General features: G+C 54.9%; 1 protein-coding gene across 3 annotated transcripts in view; it reads left to right on the top strand.

Moving 5' to 3' along the window:
- The window catches only part of AGRN (agrin), a 52,934-nt gene extending 39,119 nt beyond the window's left edge, over positions 1-13,815 (top strand). Inside the window, exons 22-36 of one of the 3 annotated variants that reach the window (XM_051988868.1) lie at positions 223-555; positions 746-938; positions 1,402-1,617; positions 1,777-2,006; positions 2,102-2,236; positions 2,796-2,892; positions 3,058-3,222; positions 3,327-3,438; positions 5,076-5,192; positions 6,278-6,470; positions 6,790-6,877; positions 8,912-8,944; positions 9,211-9,435; positions 10,302-10,405; positions 11,461-13,815. In XM_051988868.1, the coding sequence (XP_051844828.1) occupies positions 223-555; positions 746-938; positions 1,402-1,617; positions 1,777-2,006; positions 2,102-2,236; positions 2,796-2,892; positions 3,058-3,222; positions 3,327-3,438; positions 5,076-5,192; positions 6,278-6,470; positions 6,790-6,877; positions 8,912-8,944; positions 9,211-9,435; positions 10,302-10,405; positions 11,461-11,618 (2,399 nt within the window). In that variant the 3' untranslated portion in view covers positions 11,619-13,815. Of the gene's footprint in view, positions 1-222; positions 556-745; positions 939-1,401; positions 1,618-1,776; positions 2,007-2,101; positions 2,237-2,795; positions 2,893-3,057; positions 3,223-3,326; positions 3,439-3,970; positions 4,073-5,075; positions 5,193-6,277; positions 6,471-6,789; positions 6,878-8,911; positions 8,945-9,210; positions 9,436-10,301; positions 10,406-11,460 lie in introns of those variants that run through there. The other 2 variants (XM_051988869.1, XM_051988870.1) reach the window with 2 other exon arrangements.
- Positions 13,816-14,130: the final 315 nt, after the last annotated feature.

Below are 14,130 nucleotides of genomic sequence, written 5' to 3'. Positions count from 1 at the left end.
GGAGGAGGCGCCAGGCTGGCTGGCTGCCCCTGCTGGGGGGGGGCATGGGAGCCAGGGGGGAGGGGGCCCTTGTGCCCCGCTGGGCCAGTGCCCTCGGTTAACAGCCACCTCTTCTGGCGTGGCCCACTCTGCCTAGAGTCCAGAGGCGAGGGCGGACCCCTCCTCCTGACTGTTCCCTCTGCTATGCCTGGGGAACCGATGAGCTCTCTTCTCCCCCTGCAGACTGGCTCCCTATGCTGTTCACCACAGCCACCACCACCACCACTGCAGCCACGGCGGAGGCCGTGACCCCGGGCAGCCGCCACACCTCTGCCGTGACCCCCCACACTCTGTACCCCGGTCACCTGGGCCGGCCCCACAGCAGGCCGGCCCCACCGGCGACTCACAGACCACCCACCACTGTGGCCCTGCCCCCCGCCATGCCCCCCGTCACCCACCGGCCCCCTCGGCCCTGCGACTCCCACCCCTGCCTCCACGGGGGCACCTGCGAGGATAACGGGAAGGAATTCAGCTGCAGCTGCCCAGCTGGCAGAGGCGGGGCCGTCTGTGAGAAAGGTGAGGGGGCCGGCGGGCAGGGGGGCCGGCAGGAGCACGGCGGGGCAGAAGGGTCCAGGCCCAGGTTCCTCCAGCCACTCCTCTTCCTTTGGGCCACCTGGGCCCTTCGGGGGGGTGGGCATGGAGGCCAGGGTGGGCATGGAGGCCGGGGAAGCCCCCCCCCCCAGCACACCCTCTGTGCCCCCCCTAGCTGTGCAGTACTTCGTGCCCGCCTTTGGGGGCAGGTCCTACCTGGCCTTCCCCACACTCCGAGCCTACCACACCCTGCGGGTGGCCATGGAGTTCCGCGTGTCCGAGCCCCACGGGCTTCTGCTGTACAATGGTCAGAGCTCCGGAAAGGACTTCATCGCACTCACGCTGGTCAACGGCTTCGTGGAACTCAGGTATGGGCAGGAGGTCGCGGCGCTGGACCCTCGGACGGCCCGGGGGCTTGTGGATGGAGGGAAGGATGGAGAGTGCAGGCAAGGGGTCGGAGCTTGTGGGGGAGACGCTGCGTCCGGGTGACGTGGGTCACGGGGCTCTGAGAGCCGCCATGTACAGGAGACGGGGTGAGTGTGCGAGACACCGGCTCTCCTCGGGGGGCTTGTATCTCGTAGTTGGGCTCTGGGCTTGTCTTGGTGAGATGGGGAAAGGTTTCATGGCTTAAGTCCCAGTTCCGATCCCTCCTTAGCCCGGTTCTTCCTGGGTGTCTCCTAATTCCCTGGGTTCATTTCCAGGCCTCAGTTTCTGAATCTGTGGAATGGCTCCAGGCCTCCCCTGGGTCTCTGAGCCGTGGGATGTTGTCCCCTGGGTGTGGCAGGGGAAGGGGGGGCCTATGGACCCCACAACGCCTCATGCCCCCACCAGGTTTGACACGGGCTCGGGCATGGGCATCGTCACCAGCAAGGTGCCTGTGGAGCGTGGCCGGTGGCACCACCTGGTGGTGACGAGGAACCGGCGTCAAGGGGTGCTCTCTGTGGATGGGGAGCCCCATGTGACTGGCGAGAGTCCCAGTGGCACTGACGGGCTCAACCTGGACACAGACCTGTTTGTGGGCGGCGTCCCTGAGGACCAGGCCACAGTGTGAGTGAGGTCAGGGGCAGGGTGGGGAATGAGGTGGGGGGGCAGGGGTGCGGAGGCAGGGCTGGGGGGTGGGGGCAGAGGCAGGAGAGGGGAGGGGGTGCGGAGGCAGGGCTGGCCAGGCTCCAGGCCTGATCCCGCCCTGGCTCTTTCCCCTGGCAGAGTGTCTGAGCGCACGTCGGCCCGGGCGGGTCTGAGGGGCTGCATCCGCCTCTTGGACGTGAACAACCAAAGGATCGGGCTTCGGGAGAAAGGCCCGGATGTTCTCTATGGCTCCGGGGTGGGCGAGTGTGGGAACAACCCCTGTCTGCCCAACCCCTGCCACCACGGTGCCACCTGCCAGGCTCGAGAGGCCGATATGTTCCACTGTCAGTGTCCAAAGGGCCGGGAAGGTGAGACCGCAGAGGGGATGATGAGGGCATGGGGCGGATGAGGCTCTGGGAGTGTTGTTTGAGGTCCCTGAGTCCCCTTCTCCCCCCCCCCCCAGGCCCCACCTGTGCTGATGAGAGGAATCCCTGCCAGCCCAATCCTTGCCAAGGGGCAGCTACCTGCCGAGTGCTGCCCGAGGGAGGTGCCAAATGTGAATGCCCCATGGGCCGAGGGGGCCAGTTCTGCCAGACGGGTAAGGCTGGGCTGCGGGGTCTGGGGGAGCAGAGGTGGAGTCAGACAGGGCGGAGTCAGGTGAGGGGTGCGAGTCCTGTGGCCAGCATGAGAGGAAGGAGAAGGAAGCAGATATGGAGGCTTGTCTGGGACGCTTGCTGACTATGGCACCAACAGGCTTCCTTGTGAGGAAGGATTATTCGCATTCGCATTCGTAGACCCGGCATGGTGTCAGCACATAGTAGGCGCTTAATGAGTACTGATTCTGTGTCAGTATCCTGGGGCAAAGGCATAGGTGTCCCACCCTAGTTATGGCCCAGGATGGAGGCTTGGAAGACGATCCTTGCATTAAAGTTGTCTTCTCCAAGCATCTCATTTTTACAAATAAGGGAATTGAGGCCCATGTTTGTGGCAAAGCCACAGATCCTCTGGGGTTCTTGGATCTGGAGCCAGGAGGCTCTCTGAGGCCGGGCTCCTCACTTCCTGATGAAGGGAGAGGGAAGCCAGGTCCTGTGTCAGACAAGCATGGCACTCTGCCCGTCCACTCTAAGCCTCCTGACTTCCCTCTCCTCATTCCCCAGTCACAGAGCAAGACCCATCCAGACCCTTCCTTCCCACCTTCAGCGGCTTTTCCTACCTGGAGCTGAAAGGCCTGCACACCTTTGGGGATGTCCGCGGGTGAGAGGGGCTGGGATGGGGAGTCAGGCCTGGCGCCGGCGGATCTGAAGCCCACGTGGGGAATGGGGAGGCCCTTTCGGCTCTGGCTTGGGCTTTCCCCGCAGGCCAGTGTGGTGAGGGCCCCAAGACTGGGGGATGGCCGGGATGACACCCCGATCACCACAGGGAGAAGATGGCCATGGAAGTAGTGTTCCTGGCCCGGAGCCCCAGCGGCGTACTTTTCTACAATGGGCAGAAGACGGATGGCAAAGGGGACTTTGTGTCACTGGCTCTGCATGGTGGGCATCTGGAATATCGCTATGACCTGGGCAAAGGAGCTGCAGTCATCAGGTGACTGGAGAGGGTGGGGATTGCACCTGGGCCAGGCAGGGGAGGAGACTGAAGTCTGGGCCAGGGCTGTCTGTCCTTATGCTGCCTTATCTCTCATCTTCCAGGAGCAAGGAGCCCATCACCCTGAACAAATGGATCCGGGTCTCTCTGGAGCGGAATGGAAGGAAGGGGGCCATGTGGATCAACGATGGTGAACGAGTGCTAGGGGAGTCGCCGGTGAGTGAGCTGGTGGGAGTCCTGGAGTGTGCTGTGGGAAGCTTCAAATGGGGGCCCTGACTATAACAGGTAGATGGACCAGACCCCCTCCCCTAGACTCTAGCTAAGGGGTGGAGGTGGAGGACATGTAGAAGAATGGTTTGAGGAAAGGGATATTGGGACCCTGGAGCCCCAAGCCCAGGAGTACCTGGGAGGGAGGGGATCCCCCCTTCTCCTGCAGTCCTGATGCCGACCCCCCATAGTAATCCTGAAAAGTTCTTATACTTCTCCTGCCCCCCCCCTCCAATGCTGTGTCCCTCTTCTGCTTAGATCTCTAACTGTAGGGGAGGGCCTGTGGGATCCCTCTCCTCCCTCCCCACTGCTGGCCACCCTTGCCCCTTGGGACGCCCTGGCATTATCCTACTGATCTGTTTTCTCTCTCTCCCTGTCTGTCTATCCCCGTCTCTGTCTGTCTGTCTTTGTCTTTGTTCTTTTCCCTGCTTGCTTCCCCTTTTCTCTCTCTCTCTCTGCACTGCCCCCCTCCGGATTTCAGAAATCCCGAAAGGTACAGATAAGTATTGCTTCTGTTTGCCCTCTCCTGTAAACTGACATCATTCTAACCTGACCTGTAGTTAGTTATCTGTGGACATGTCCCTTCCTCAACCCTTCTCCCCGCCAAACCTTCACTACCCTGTAAGCTCCTGGAGGGCAGGGATAGATCATTGCTTCTGCTGAAGTCACCCTTGGGTGCTTCATCTTGGCATGAAAACGACTGTGGCCTTAAGGCTATGCCAGCAGACCCAAATTGGTGAGGCTAGTCCGGTCTGAGGCCCAGCTGGGCTAAGTTTGGTCGTGGCTGGTGAATTTTTTGGCCTCAGCAACTTGAGAAGACCATCTACCAAGTGGTTGGAGGGATTGCGATCTCCATCAGTGAGGAGATTTCCCAAACCGATGAAATCAAAGCAAGAAAACCTCCCCGTTCTAACTTGGGGTTGTGAGCACAGGTGCCATTTAGACTGGATCCTGGTTGCCTGATAAAACTGAATTATATGATGGATTTGGGGACAGAGCCCAGATTCAAATCATTTTGTTCCTTCTTTATTATTTGCAAGCTCCTTGAGAGCTAGAATTCTTTTCCTTTTGTTTTTTGGGTTCCTCTTGCCTAGAATAGTGGCTGGCACATAGTAGGTGCTTTGTCACTACTTGGTGGTTTGACTTCTGGGCCTCAATTCTCTCCTTTGTAAAATGAGGGGATTAGATTGTTTGACCTCTGAGGTCCCTTCCAGCTCTAAATCTGTACTCTGTGAATTGAACTGTTCATTTAGTGACCTTCCTCCTGTCCCTTGTTGTTTCCCTTTACTCACCTGCATCTTCACTCAGATCCAGCGTGTAGAGTAGCTGTCTCCATGTCCTTCCTCTCCCGTTTTTGACTTCCTGCCCTTCATCTAGTGATATCCCATCATCAACCACTTCTGTGTGTTCTAATGAATCCTGGGTAGAGCCATTGTCTTCGGGGTTAGGGATGGCGATGCTGTGGTTGGGGGGTATTTTAAGTTTTGCCTCCTAGTCTCTCAGACTCAAGAGAAGGCACATGAGGTGCAATGTAAGATCCCCTTTCTGATTCTCATGGTTCCCTCCCCTCCCCCTACCCTCCTCAGATGCCACACACTGTCCTCAACTTGAAGGAACCACTCTATGTTGGGGGTGCTCCTGATTTCAGCAAACTCGCCCGTGCAGCTGCCGTCTCTGGAGGCTTTGATGGGGCCATTCAAATGGTAAGAGCTACCCTAAGACCCACATGTGCACAAGTGTTTGTAGCGGCCCTTTTTGTAGTGGCAAGAAACTGGAAACTGAGTGGATGCCCGTCAGTTGGGAATGGCTGAACCAGTTATGGTCTATGATGTTTCTCTGTTTCCAAGTGAACTGACCGATGAGATCCCAGCGTAAGTAGCACAGTTGTGGAATATTATTGTTTTGTAAGAAAAGAGCAATAGGATGATTTTTAGAGACTTACATGAACTGATGCTAAATGAAGTGAATTGAACCAGGAGATCATTGTACACGGCAACAACAAGATTATATGATGATCTCTTCTGATGGACGTGACTCTTTTCAGTAATAGGATGATTCAGATCAGTTCCAATGCTCTTGTGATGAAGAGAGCCGTTTGCACCCAGAGAGAAGACTGTGGGAACTGACTGGATGACATTACGTTTTCACTCTTTTTGTTGTTGTTTGCTTGCATTTTATTTTCTTTCTCTTTTTTTTTATTTTTTGATTTGATTTTTCTTGTGCAAAAAGGTAATTTTATAAATATGTATGCATATATTGGATTTAACATATCTATTCGCCATGTTTAACATATTTTGGATTGCTTGCTATCTAGGGGAGGTGATAGGGGGAAGGGAGAGAAACATTGGAGCACAAGATTTTGCAAGGGTGAATGTTGAAAAATTATCCTTGCATTTTTTTCCATTTTCAAATAGTTTTAAGTATTATGGAAATATTTCCTTTTTTTTTAAAAATTAAAGCTTTTTATTTTCAAAACATATTTTTCAACATTACCCTTGCAAAACTTTGTGTTGCAAATTTCCCTCCCTTCCTCTAACCCTCTCCCTAGAGGGCAGGTAATCCAATGCATGTTAAATATGTTAAAATATATGCTAAATCCAATATATGTATACATATTTATATAGTTATCTTGCCTTGCATATGTTTTGAAAATTAAAAAGCTTTAATTAAAAAATAGAACCCTAAGTACCAGGGCCTCTTCCCTCCCAGAGCTCTGGGCAGGGGAGCCAGGGGTGGGGCATGGCTCCCAGATAGAACCCACACACTCCCTTCTTTCCCCTGCTTCTAGGTCTCCCTGAAGGGCCGCCAGCTGCTGACAAGAGAGAATGTTTTGGATGCTGTGGAGATCTCCTCTTTCCCTGACCATCCCTGTACCCGGGCCTCGGGCCAGCCCTGCCTCAATGGGGGCTCCTGCTCTCCCCAGCAGGACACCTATGAGTGCCTGTGCCCAGGAGGCTTCTCAGGGGCCCACTGCGAGAAGGGTGAGGCCGGGCCTCCGTTAGGGGGTGGTTGGGGAGAGAAGTCTGGCAGGACAGAACTGTACCACATTGACTTGCTTCCACCATAGTTAGAAAGATTCAGGTTAGACTCAGAAAAAAGCTGCTACCCATGGGAACTGAGGATTAGTAGGAGAGGAAGCAAACCAGCTGCTTCCGCCCCATGAGGCCTTGAGCAAGAATTTCATGTTTCTGGGGACAATTTCTCCTAGGAAAAAGGAGGGAGTTAAGACAGGGGGCTCCTAAAGTCCCTCCCATCTCTAAAGTGCCAACTCTAACTCCTCCCTCATCCCACCATCCCCAGGGCTGATTGAGAAGTCGGCTGCTGACCTGGACGCCATTGCCTTTGATGGACGCACATTCATTGAGTATCACAATGCAGTGACCACCAGGTAATGCTTCCCTGGCTACCTGTTTCCCAATCTCCCCTAGCTACCTACCGGGCCCCTCACCAGCTGCCTCCAGGACTTCCAGCAGCTCCTAAGAAGATTGGGAGGGAAATGCCAGCGGAGATCCACTGTCAATATCCTTGAACAGATGCCTCCCCCACTCCTAGCTTGGGGTGGAGAGCAGTGTCTTTTTCTCTCCTGTCGCTCCTCCTGTTTGCCCATGTGCCCATCTCCCTCCGTACTGTCCTGGTCCTCCTAGCTTGGGGTGGAGAGCAGTGGATTTTCTCTCCTGTCACTCCTCCTGTTTGCCCATGTGCCCCATCTCCCTCCGTACTGTCCTGTCCTCCTAGCTTGGGGTGGAGAGCAGTGGATTTTCTCTCCTGTCGTTCCTCCTATTTGCCTGTGTGCCCATCTCCTTCCGTACTGTCCTGGTCCTCCTAGCTTGGGGTGGAGAGCAGTGTCTTTTTCTCTCCTGTCGGTCCTCCTATTTGCCCGTGTGCCCATCTCCCTCCATACTGTCCTGGTCCTCTGCACTCGCTGTGTGTCTTTGTTATCTGTCTGCCTTCTATCCCCAATTGCCTGTCTGTGGCCTGCCTTCTCACTGTCCGTGTTTCTCTGTTTCCAAGCGAACTGACCAATGAGATCCCAGCGTAAGTAGCACAGTAGCCCTATCCTCCTCATTGGACACCTGCCATCCTCATTGATCATCATGCAGCCACCCTCTGGCTCCTGACATCATAGGTCAGCCAGCTTTAGGGACTGAACATTGATTCTCAGACTCCTTATCCCCAGGGATCCCATAGGTCAAAGCCCTGCCCTCACTCTTCCCAGACCATTTACCTTTCAGGGCTCCCCATCTTTATGTGCCCACTGGCCAACCTCCAAGCCTCTTTCCCTAGTTGCAGATCACCCATTAAACCTCATGTGCTGACCATGAATAATACTCTAGACCCCTCCTCCTTCATATGCCATCAATCCATCCATCCTTCCATCCATCCCCTACCCCAAAAGACTACTTCTCCCCAGGCCTCTTATCGGGAAGAGAGTCACGGAGATGGCAGAGCCTGAGGTTCAGAGCTGGGGGCTAGAGCCATAGAATTGGGTTAGATCTCAGGAAAAACTTCCCCGCCTATTAGGAAAGTGTCTCTCTGGAGCTTCGGGTTCCTTGTCTTTCTCATGTGTGAGGCTAGGAGACTGGTTCCAGTCCTCAGACCCGAGTGAGTCAGGCAGGGCCAGGTTAGTTTTCCTTTCAGAGAGATATTGCCACTATTGTTTCAGGGCCGAGGGACTCCCAATGACGTTGTATGTGTACATCCGTGACTGGGTACATGTTTGTTTCTGTAGTGCACATGTGTGTTAGCATACTTGGTATGCTGTGTTTCCCTTACATGGCCTTCCCTGGACCTCCCGTCCTGCTTCATCCCATCCCTCCTTTTCCCTTGAGAGCTAAGAAGTGGGTTCTATCGGGCCCTGGGCTGGTTTTGGGGCCGCTGGCTGCATGACTACGTGCTCTTCACCACAGGAGGCTCTGTAATCCTCTCCGTGCTGTGTTCTGTCTATCCCCATTATTGAGATTCTCCCTGTTTTCTAATTTGGGGAGAGTTGGCAGGTCTTCTTCTATGGGGTTTCTCCCAAGATCCTGGAGAGGGGGAAGGGAAGGCCTTGCAATACTTTCCTTGAACCCAAAACCAATCCAACTATGCCAGTGCCCCCCAGGTACTCCCGGAATAATCACCTCTTATGGGGTAGTCTACCCCAAGGTAGAAAGAAGGCTGAGCAACCTTTGGAGGACCCAGCCCTTCAACGAGAGCCTTCTAATCCCCTGAAAGGGAAGGACCCAAGGTGCCCCTTAAAACCTGCAGGAATGGGGGGAAGCTCAGGGTTCAGCTGGTCAGCAGCTTCCCACTTTCCCCATCATTTCCCCAGCTTTCTCAGTCTTAGGGCTCCCCCAGCCTCCTCCTCCCCTGGACCCTCTGCCCCCCTCAGGCTGCCTCACTCCCTGCTTACTGCTTCCCTCCCTCTCTTCTTGCTTCTAAGTCCTGATGCTCTGGACTCCGGGGTCCTTTCCAGGTGAGCGTGTGCCCCACTGCCCTGCCCTCCCATGGCCTCCCCGCCCACCTGCCTCTCCCAGCCTCAGTGTCTGTATCTCTCGGTCTCTGAGCTCCTTTGTCAGTCTCCATCAGTGTCTCGGCTCTCCCTTTCCCCTCCCAGTTTGTCTCTGCCTCCCGTCCAATTCTGTGTGTGCATGTCTAGACTTGTTCCTCCCTCGGTCCATCCCCTCCCCGGCAGGTCCGCGATGGCCCCTGATGGCCCCTGTCCCCTCCTCTCTCCCACAGCGAGAAGGCCCTACAGGAGAACCACTTCGAGCTGAGCCTGCGGACGGAGGCCATGCAGGGATTGGTGCTGTGGAGCGGCAAGGGCACCGAGCGAGCTGATTACATCGCTCTGGCCATCGTGAATGGCCGTCTGCAGATGACCTATGACCTGGGCTCCCAGCCCGTCGTGCTGTACTCCACGGTGCCTGTTAACACCAACCGCTGGCTACGCGTCAAGGCCTCCAGGTCAGCGGGAGCTGGGGAGGAGGGGCTGGGGAGGAGGACAGCTGCTCAGGCCAAAGGTTGGCTGTCTCGGGCTTTGGCCCAGCTTGGCCCGCTGGCCCTGGAGCTAATAATAGAGGTGAGAGCTGGGGCAGGGGGTACCGGCTGTGCCCAGACTTGCCTGTCCCAGATTCTAGGAATGGCCCAAGGATGGGGGTGGGGATGGCTTGGGAGTGCTTAATGCCCAGGCCTGCCCCGGGGACACAGCTTGGTTATTTACGGCACAGGGTGGGCCAGGCCCGGGGACAGCTGTTGGGGGTGGCTGAGATGCTTCAGCCAGTGGGCAGGCGGGCAGGCAGGTGGGAGGGTGGGCAGGCCCAGACAGCAGCCTGGCCCCCAGCAGAAGGAGGAATCCTGGCCTTGGGTGCCCTGTTAGGTTCAGACAGGGGCTGATGGAGCGCTGGAAAGGGCGTAGGCTACTGATGAGTGAAAGACTGAGGAGGAATGGGGGAATGGGCCCCCAGGACCCTGATGGATGGGACTGAGGCACTCACTGGCACTGAATGAGCTTTCTCTGGGATGAGAGAGGAGACCACCCGAGGAGGGAGTCAGGACCACCATGTAATCCACCCTCAGTTAAATTTGTTGGACACGTGTGGTACAACACACATATAATCACACAGAAACATTTAGGAGATGGATTGAATCCATGAAAGCAGATTTTTACTTCAAGCCAGACAGGGCCCAGAGGGCAAGGCCAGTGGCAATCCCACTGGGCTACCTGGAGGAGGTGAAGTGGGAAGAAGGGCTTGTGTCTGTGTGTGTGTGTGTGTGTGTGAGAGTGTGCGAGTAGATAATTCAGCCTTCCTGCTCTCTCTCTCACTCTCCAGAGTACAAAGGGAAGGCTCCCTTCAGGTTGGCAATGAAGCCCCGGTGACAGGATCCTCCCCACTGGGAGCTACGCAGTTGGACACAGATGGAGCCCTATGGCTGGGTGAGCTGCTACAGGGGTGGGGTTGGGGTGGGGGTGGAAGGTGGGTTAAGAGAAAAGGGAAAGTCATTTTTTTAAAAGGTCCTTCTGCCCTAAAGATAATAATGATTATAGCACTTTAGAGTTTCCTTCAATCAATCAACAGACATTTCTTCCCTATCCAGGGAGTTTGGGAGTAATGGGGTAATGGGTCATCTACCATTGGAAAGATTTAGCACCACTTTGGATGGGGCAGGGGTCAGTCTCTCCAGGGACATGTGATATCTATAGCATTTCACGTCCAGCTCTCTGCTCTGTATACCAAGTGAACAAAGCAAGAGTGGACAGAAATCCCAGAATCCTTTCTGTTGGATTAGGGAATTCTGAAACCCTGGGTTCCACATTTACTGTCTAAGCCTCAGTTTCCTCATCTGTGAGTTGGACATGTATTCCTTAACATGTCTCAAGACTAATTTTTTGTCGAGTACTTTTAATTATTAATATTCAAGCCCCATCAAGACACGGGTTATTATTTGTGGCCTGGGAATGCATCATGGGACTGTTCCACCATCAATCACACGTGACTTGAAATACTCAGAAGTCACTCTCAGGCTGTATACAGCCTTGTTTTCTTCAGATTTCACAGTTTTTATCGATCACTTTCATTTCTAAAGGAAAAAACCTCTATCTGTATTTATCTTTCCCTTTTCCACTCCCGTTCCTATACAGCCATCTCTTGTAACAAAAAGGAAAACAAAAGGGGGGAAATGTTCGGCAAACCAACTGATGCATCAGCTGAGTCTGGCAGTGTATGCTGTGGTCCACACCCTTAGCTCCCTCCCTCACTTTCTCAGAGGGAGGAAGGATTCTCTCTTTAATGTTGATACAGATTAGCTTCGCTCACCCTTTCCCTAGGCTCTGGCCACTCCTATAGCCCCTGACAATGGGAGGGTGTATGGGCTGAGCAATGGGAACAGGTTGTGGGGGAGGGGGCAGGGCACGGAGGAGTTCCCCTGACAGGCAGACAGCGCCTGTCTAGTTTGACTGACCTGCACCTCTCACCCCGTTGTCTCACCCAGGGGGCCTGGAGAAGCTGAACGTGGCACACAGCCTGCCCAAGGCGTACAGCACGGGCTTTGTGGGCTGTTTGCGTGGAGTGGTGGTCGGCCAGAAGGAGCTGCACCTGGTTGAGGACGCCTTACATAAGCCTGCCCTTCGGCATTGCTCGGCCCCGTGATGCCCCTGTCCACCTTCAGCCCTGCCTCCTGCCAGTTGTTGTAATTATTTTCTATTTTTGTAAACTCATGGCTTTTTTTTAATATATAATTTCCCCCTGCCCGCCTGTCAGGGGATGGAGGAAATGCAGACCTTCCTCTAGCCCCGGCCCTGCTCCACTGAGATCTACCTTCCACTGGCCTCTGATTTGAGGAGGGTCCCGGCCCTCTTTTTGGACAGCTGGCGGACCCCACCCCAAGGGCAGCCGCACAAGAGCCCGACTGGACAAGACTGCAGGCTCTTTCCCGGGGGCTTCGGCCAGACCTCAGTTGCCTCTTTCCCTCCTGGTTTTGCCCCCAAGGAGGACGAAGATGGACCAGCCCTGGCTGAGAGGCCAGGCCAGAAGGACATGAGCTAAACTGGGTTCTTGGCCTCCATACCCCCCACCCTCCTGCCCCTTTCATCAGTCTTTTGTGTTTGTAATTTATGTGTGTAAGAGTCTGACTTTATCTGTTATTTTTTAATGCACTGTCATCCTTCTTGCCATCCCTACCTTATCCCCTCTACCGACAGTCTCTTGTGTACACACACACACACACACACACACACACACACACACACACACACGCAGGCTAGCACTCCCTAGGGAGAAGGCTGCCTCTGCTCCAAAGGCCTGAAGCTCAGTGCCCAGGGCACCGCGCTTCCCCAAGGCTGCCATTCCCTCCTTGCCTGATTTTGCTCATCACAAGCCAGCCGGCACGAATGAGCTCGGAGGTCTCATTTCAGGCTTTATTTGGGGGAGACGGGGTGGGGTGGGGGCAGAGGAGGATGGTCTTTGCCCTCTCTGTTACATCTTCTTCCAGGCCTCCCATCTCCCTTCCCTTCGGGGACAGCCATGGTTCGGGCCCCAGACCCCTCAGGCCTGCTCAGTGCCAATACTGTGACTTAGAATCGACCTTATTTGTTGGACTCCAGGAGCCTTTGAGGCTTTTTTCCCATACTTCTAGCTTGGCCTGGATCCCCCACGCTCCCCGGGGATGGGGACTAAGCCACACCCCTCCTGAATGCATTCAAATATGGGCGGAGGGACCAGGGACCAGGAGCTGTCGGGTGGGCCTCGCTCCCAGCCAAGGGAAGCTCTTTGTGAAGTCCCCAGCTCTTCACACACCAGCTGCCTGCGCTTCCTGATCGTTTCTCTGCACTTGGGCTTCCAGACATGGTCTTTCTCTCACATCATTATCACCTCAGGCAGTGGTCCCCGGGGCCCATTTTTTGAACTTGAAGAAAATGGGTGTAGCCTGCGGCTTTTACAGAAATAATTCCGGTGACTTTGGGAAGAAAGGACATCAGGGAGCTGGATTTTCATCCCCTTCCCACCCTCAGTTTTCAGTACTGGAGTTGGGGTGGGGGTGAGGTAGGGTGGGAGCTGGGGAGGGCGTGGAAGTTTCCGAGGGAGGGTAAGTGGCTCTTAAAGCTGTCTTTCAGAGAGGATGATTTATCCACTGGGGTGGTCGAGCGAGGGGCAGGGGGAGGGGAACAGTTCTCAAATCCATTCCTCGTCCCTGGGCACCCGATCTTAAAGTTGGTGTCCCTACATTTTGGCCTCCCTAGCACTGCTGTCCCGAGGGGAACAGAAGGGGTGGGGTGGGGTGGGGTGGGGCAGTCTTCCATGAGAAAGATGGAGAAAGGCTTTGGAATGGGGGAGGGTGGAATGGGGCTGCACCTTATAAGTAAGAAGAAATGACCATGGCTTTCTCCGGCTCTCTTCCCGAGAGTGTCTTGGTATCCCACATGTTGGGAAAAACACTGGACTCCAGGAAACTTTCCCAGAGATTGGGGGGGAGAAGGGTGGTGGGATTGGAAACGCCTTAAAACGCAACATTTGTGTCCTTGTTTCCCTGTGCCCTCTCCCCGTTCCCATCGCCACCCCAGCTCGGGCACAGTCCCCCTGGGAGCCAGGACTCGAGACTGGGACTAGTGGACACTTTGTAAGAGAAACCAGGAGGCCTGTTGTTGGGGGTTAGGGAGAGGGGCCGGGACCACGCCACGCCACACCGCACCCCTCCATGCCACACCAAGGTGGGCCTAGCCCCTGCTCTCGTCTGATTGGGCAATGGCCACCAGGCCTCCCCACCCCCACTCAGCATGATGTAACCATTACTAACTTTATGTGTGTCTTGTCAGTCGCCATGAAATAAAGTTGGAAAACTTGAAAATGAGTTTTTTGTGTCTCATGAGATTATGGGGGAAAGGGCAGGGCCAGAAGTCTTCCTCCTCCCTCTTCCAGCTCCAGCTAAGTCAGGCTAGACACTGAGGGCCCAGCTATAAAACACATATGCGTCCTCATGAGTCTGTAACCAGCCACTGTGGGGTTGGTTCCTGTCACACTCAGAGAGATTATGTGGGTATTGAATCCCTCTTTTTTTTTTTTTTAATGAAAGCTTTTTATTTTTCAAAACATGCATAGGTAATTCTGCAATCTTAGCCCTTGCAAAACCTTGTGTTCCAGTCTCCCCCCCTTTCTCCCACCCCCC

This window comes from Antechinus flavipes, chromosome 3, assembly GCF_016432865.1.
Source record: "Antechinus flavipes isolate AdamAnt ecotype Samford, QLD, Australia chromosome 3, AdamAnt_v2, whole genome shotgun sequence".
Lineage (NCBI taxonomy): Eukaryota > Metazoa > Chordata > Mammalia > Dasyuromorphia > Dasyuridae > Antechinus > Antechinus flavipes.
The sequence above is the reverse complement of the archived record's forward strand: the minus strand, read 5'-3'. Positions and strand labels throughout refer to the sequence as shown.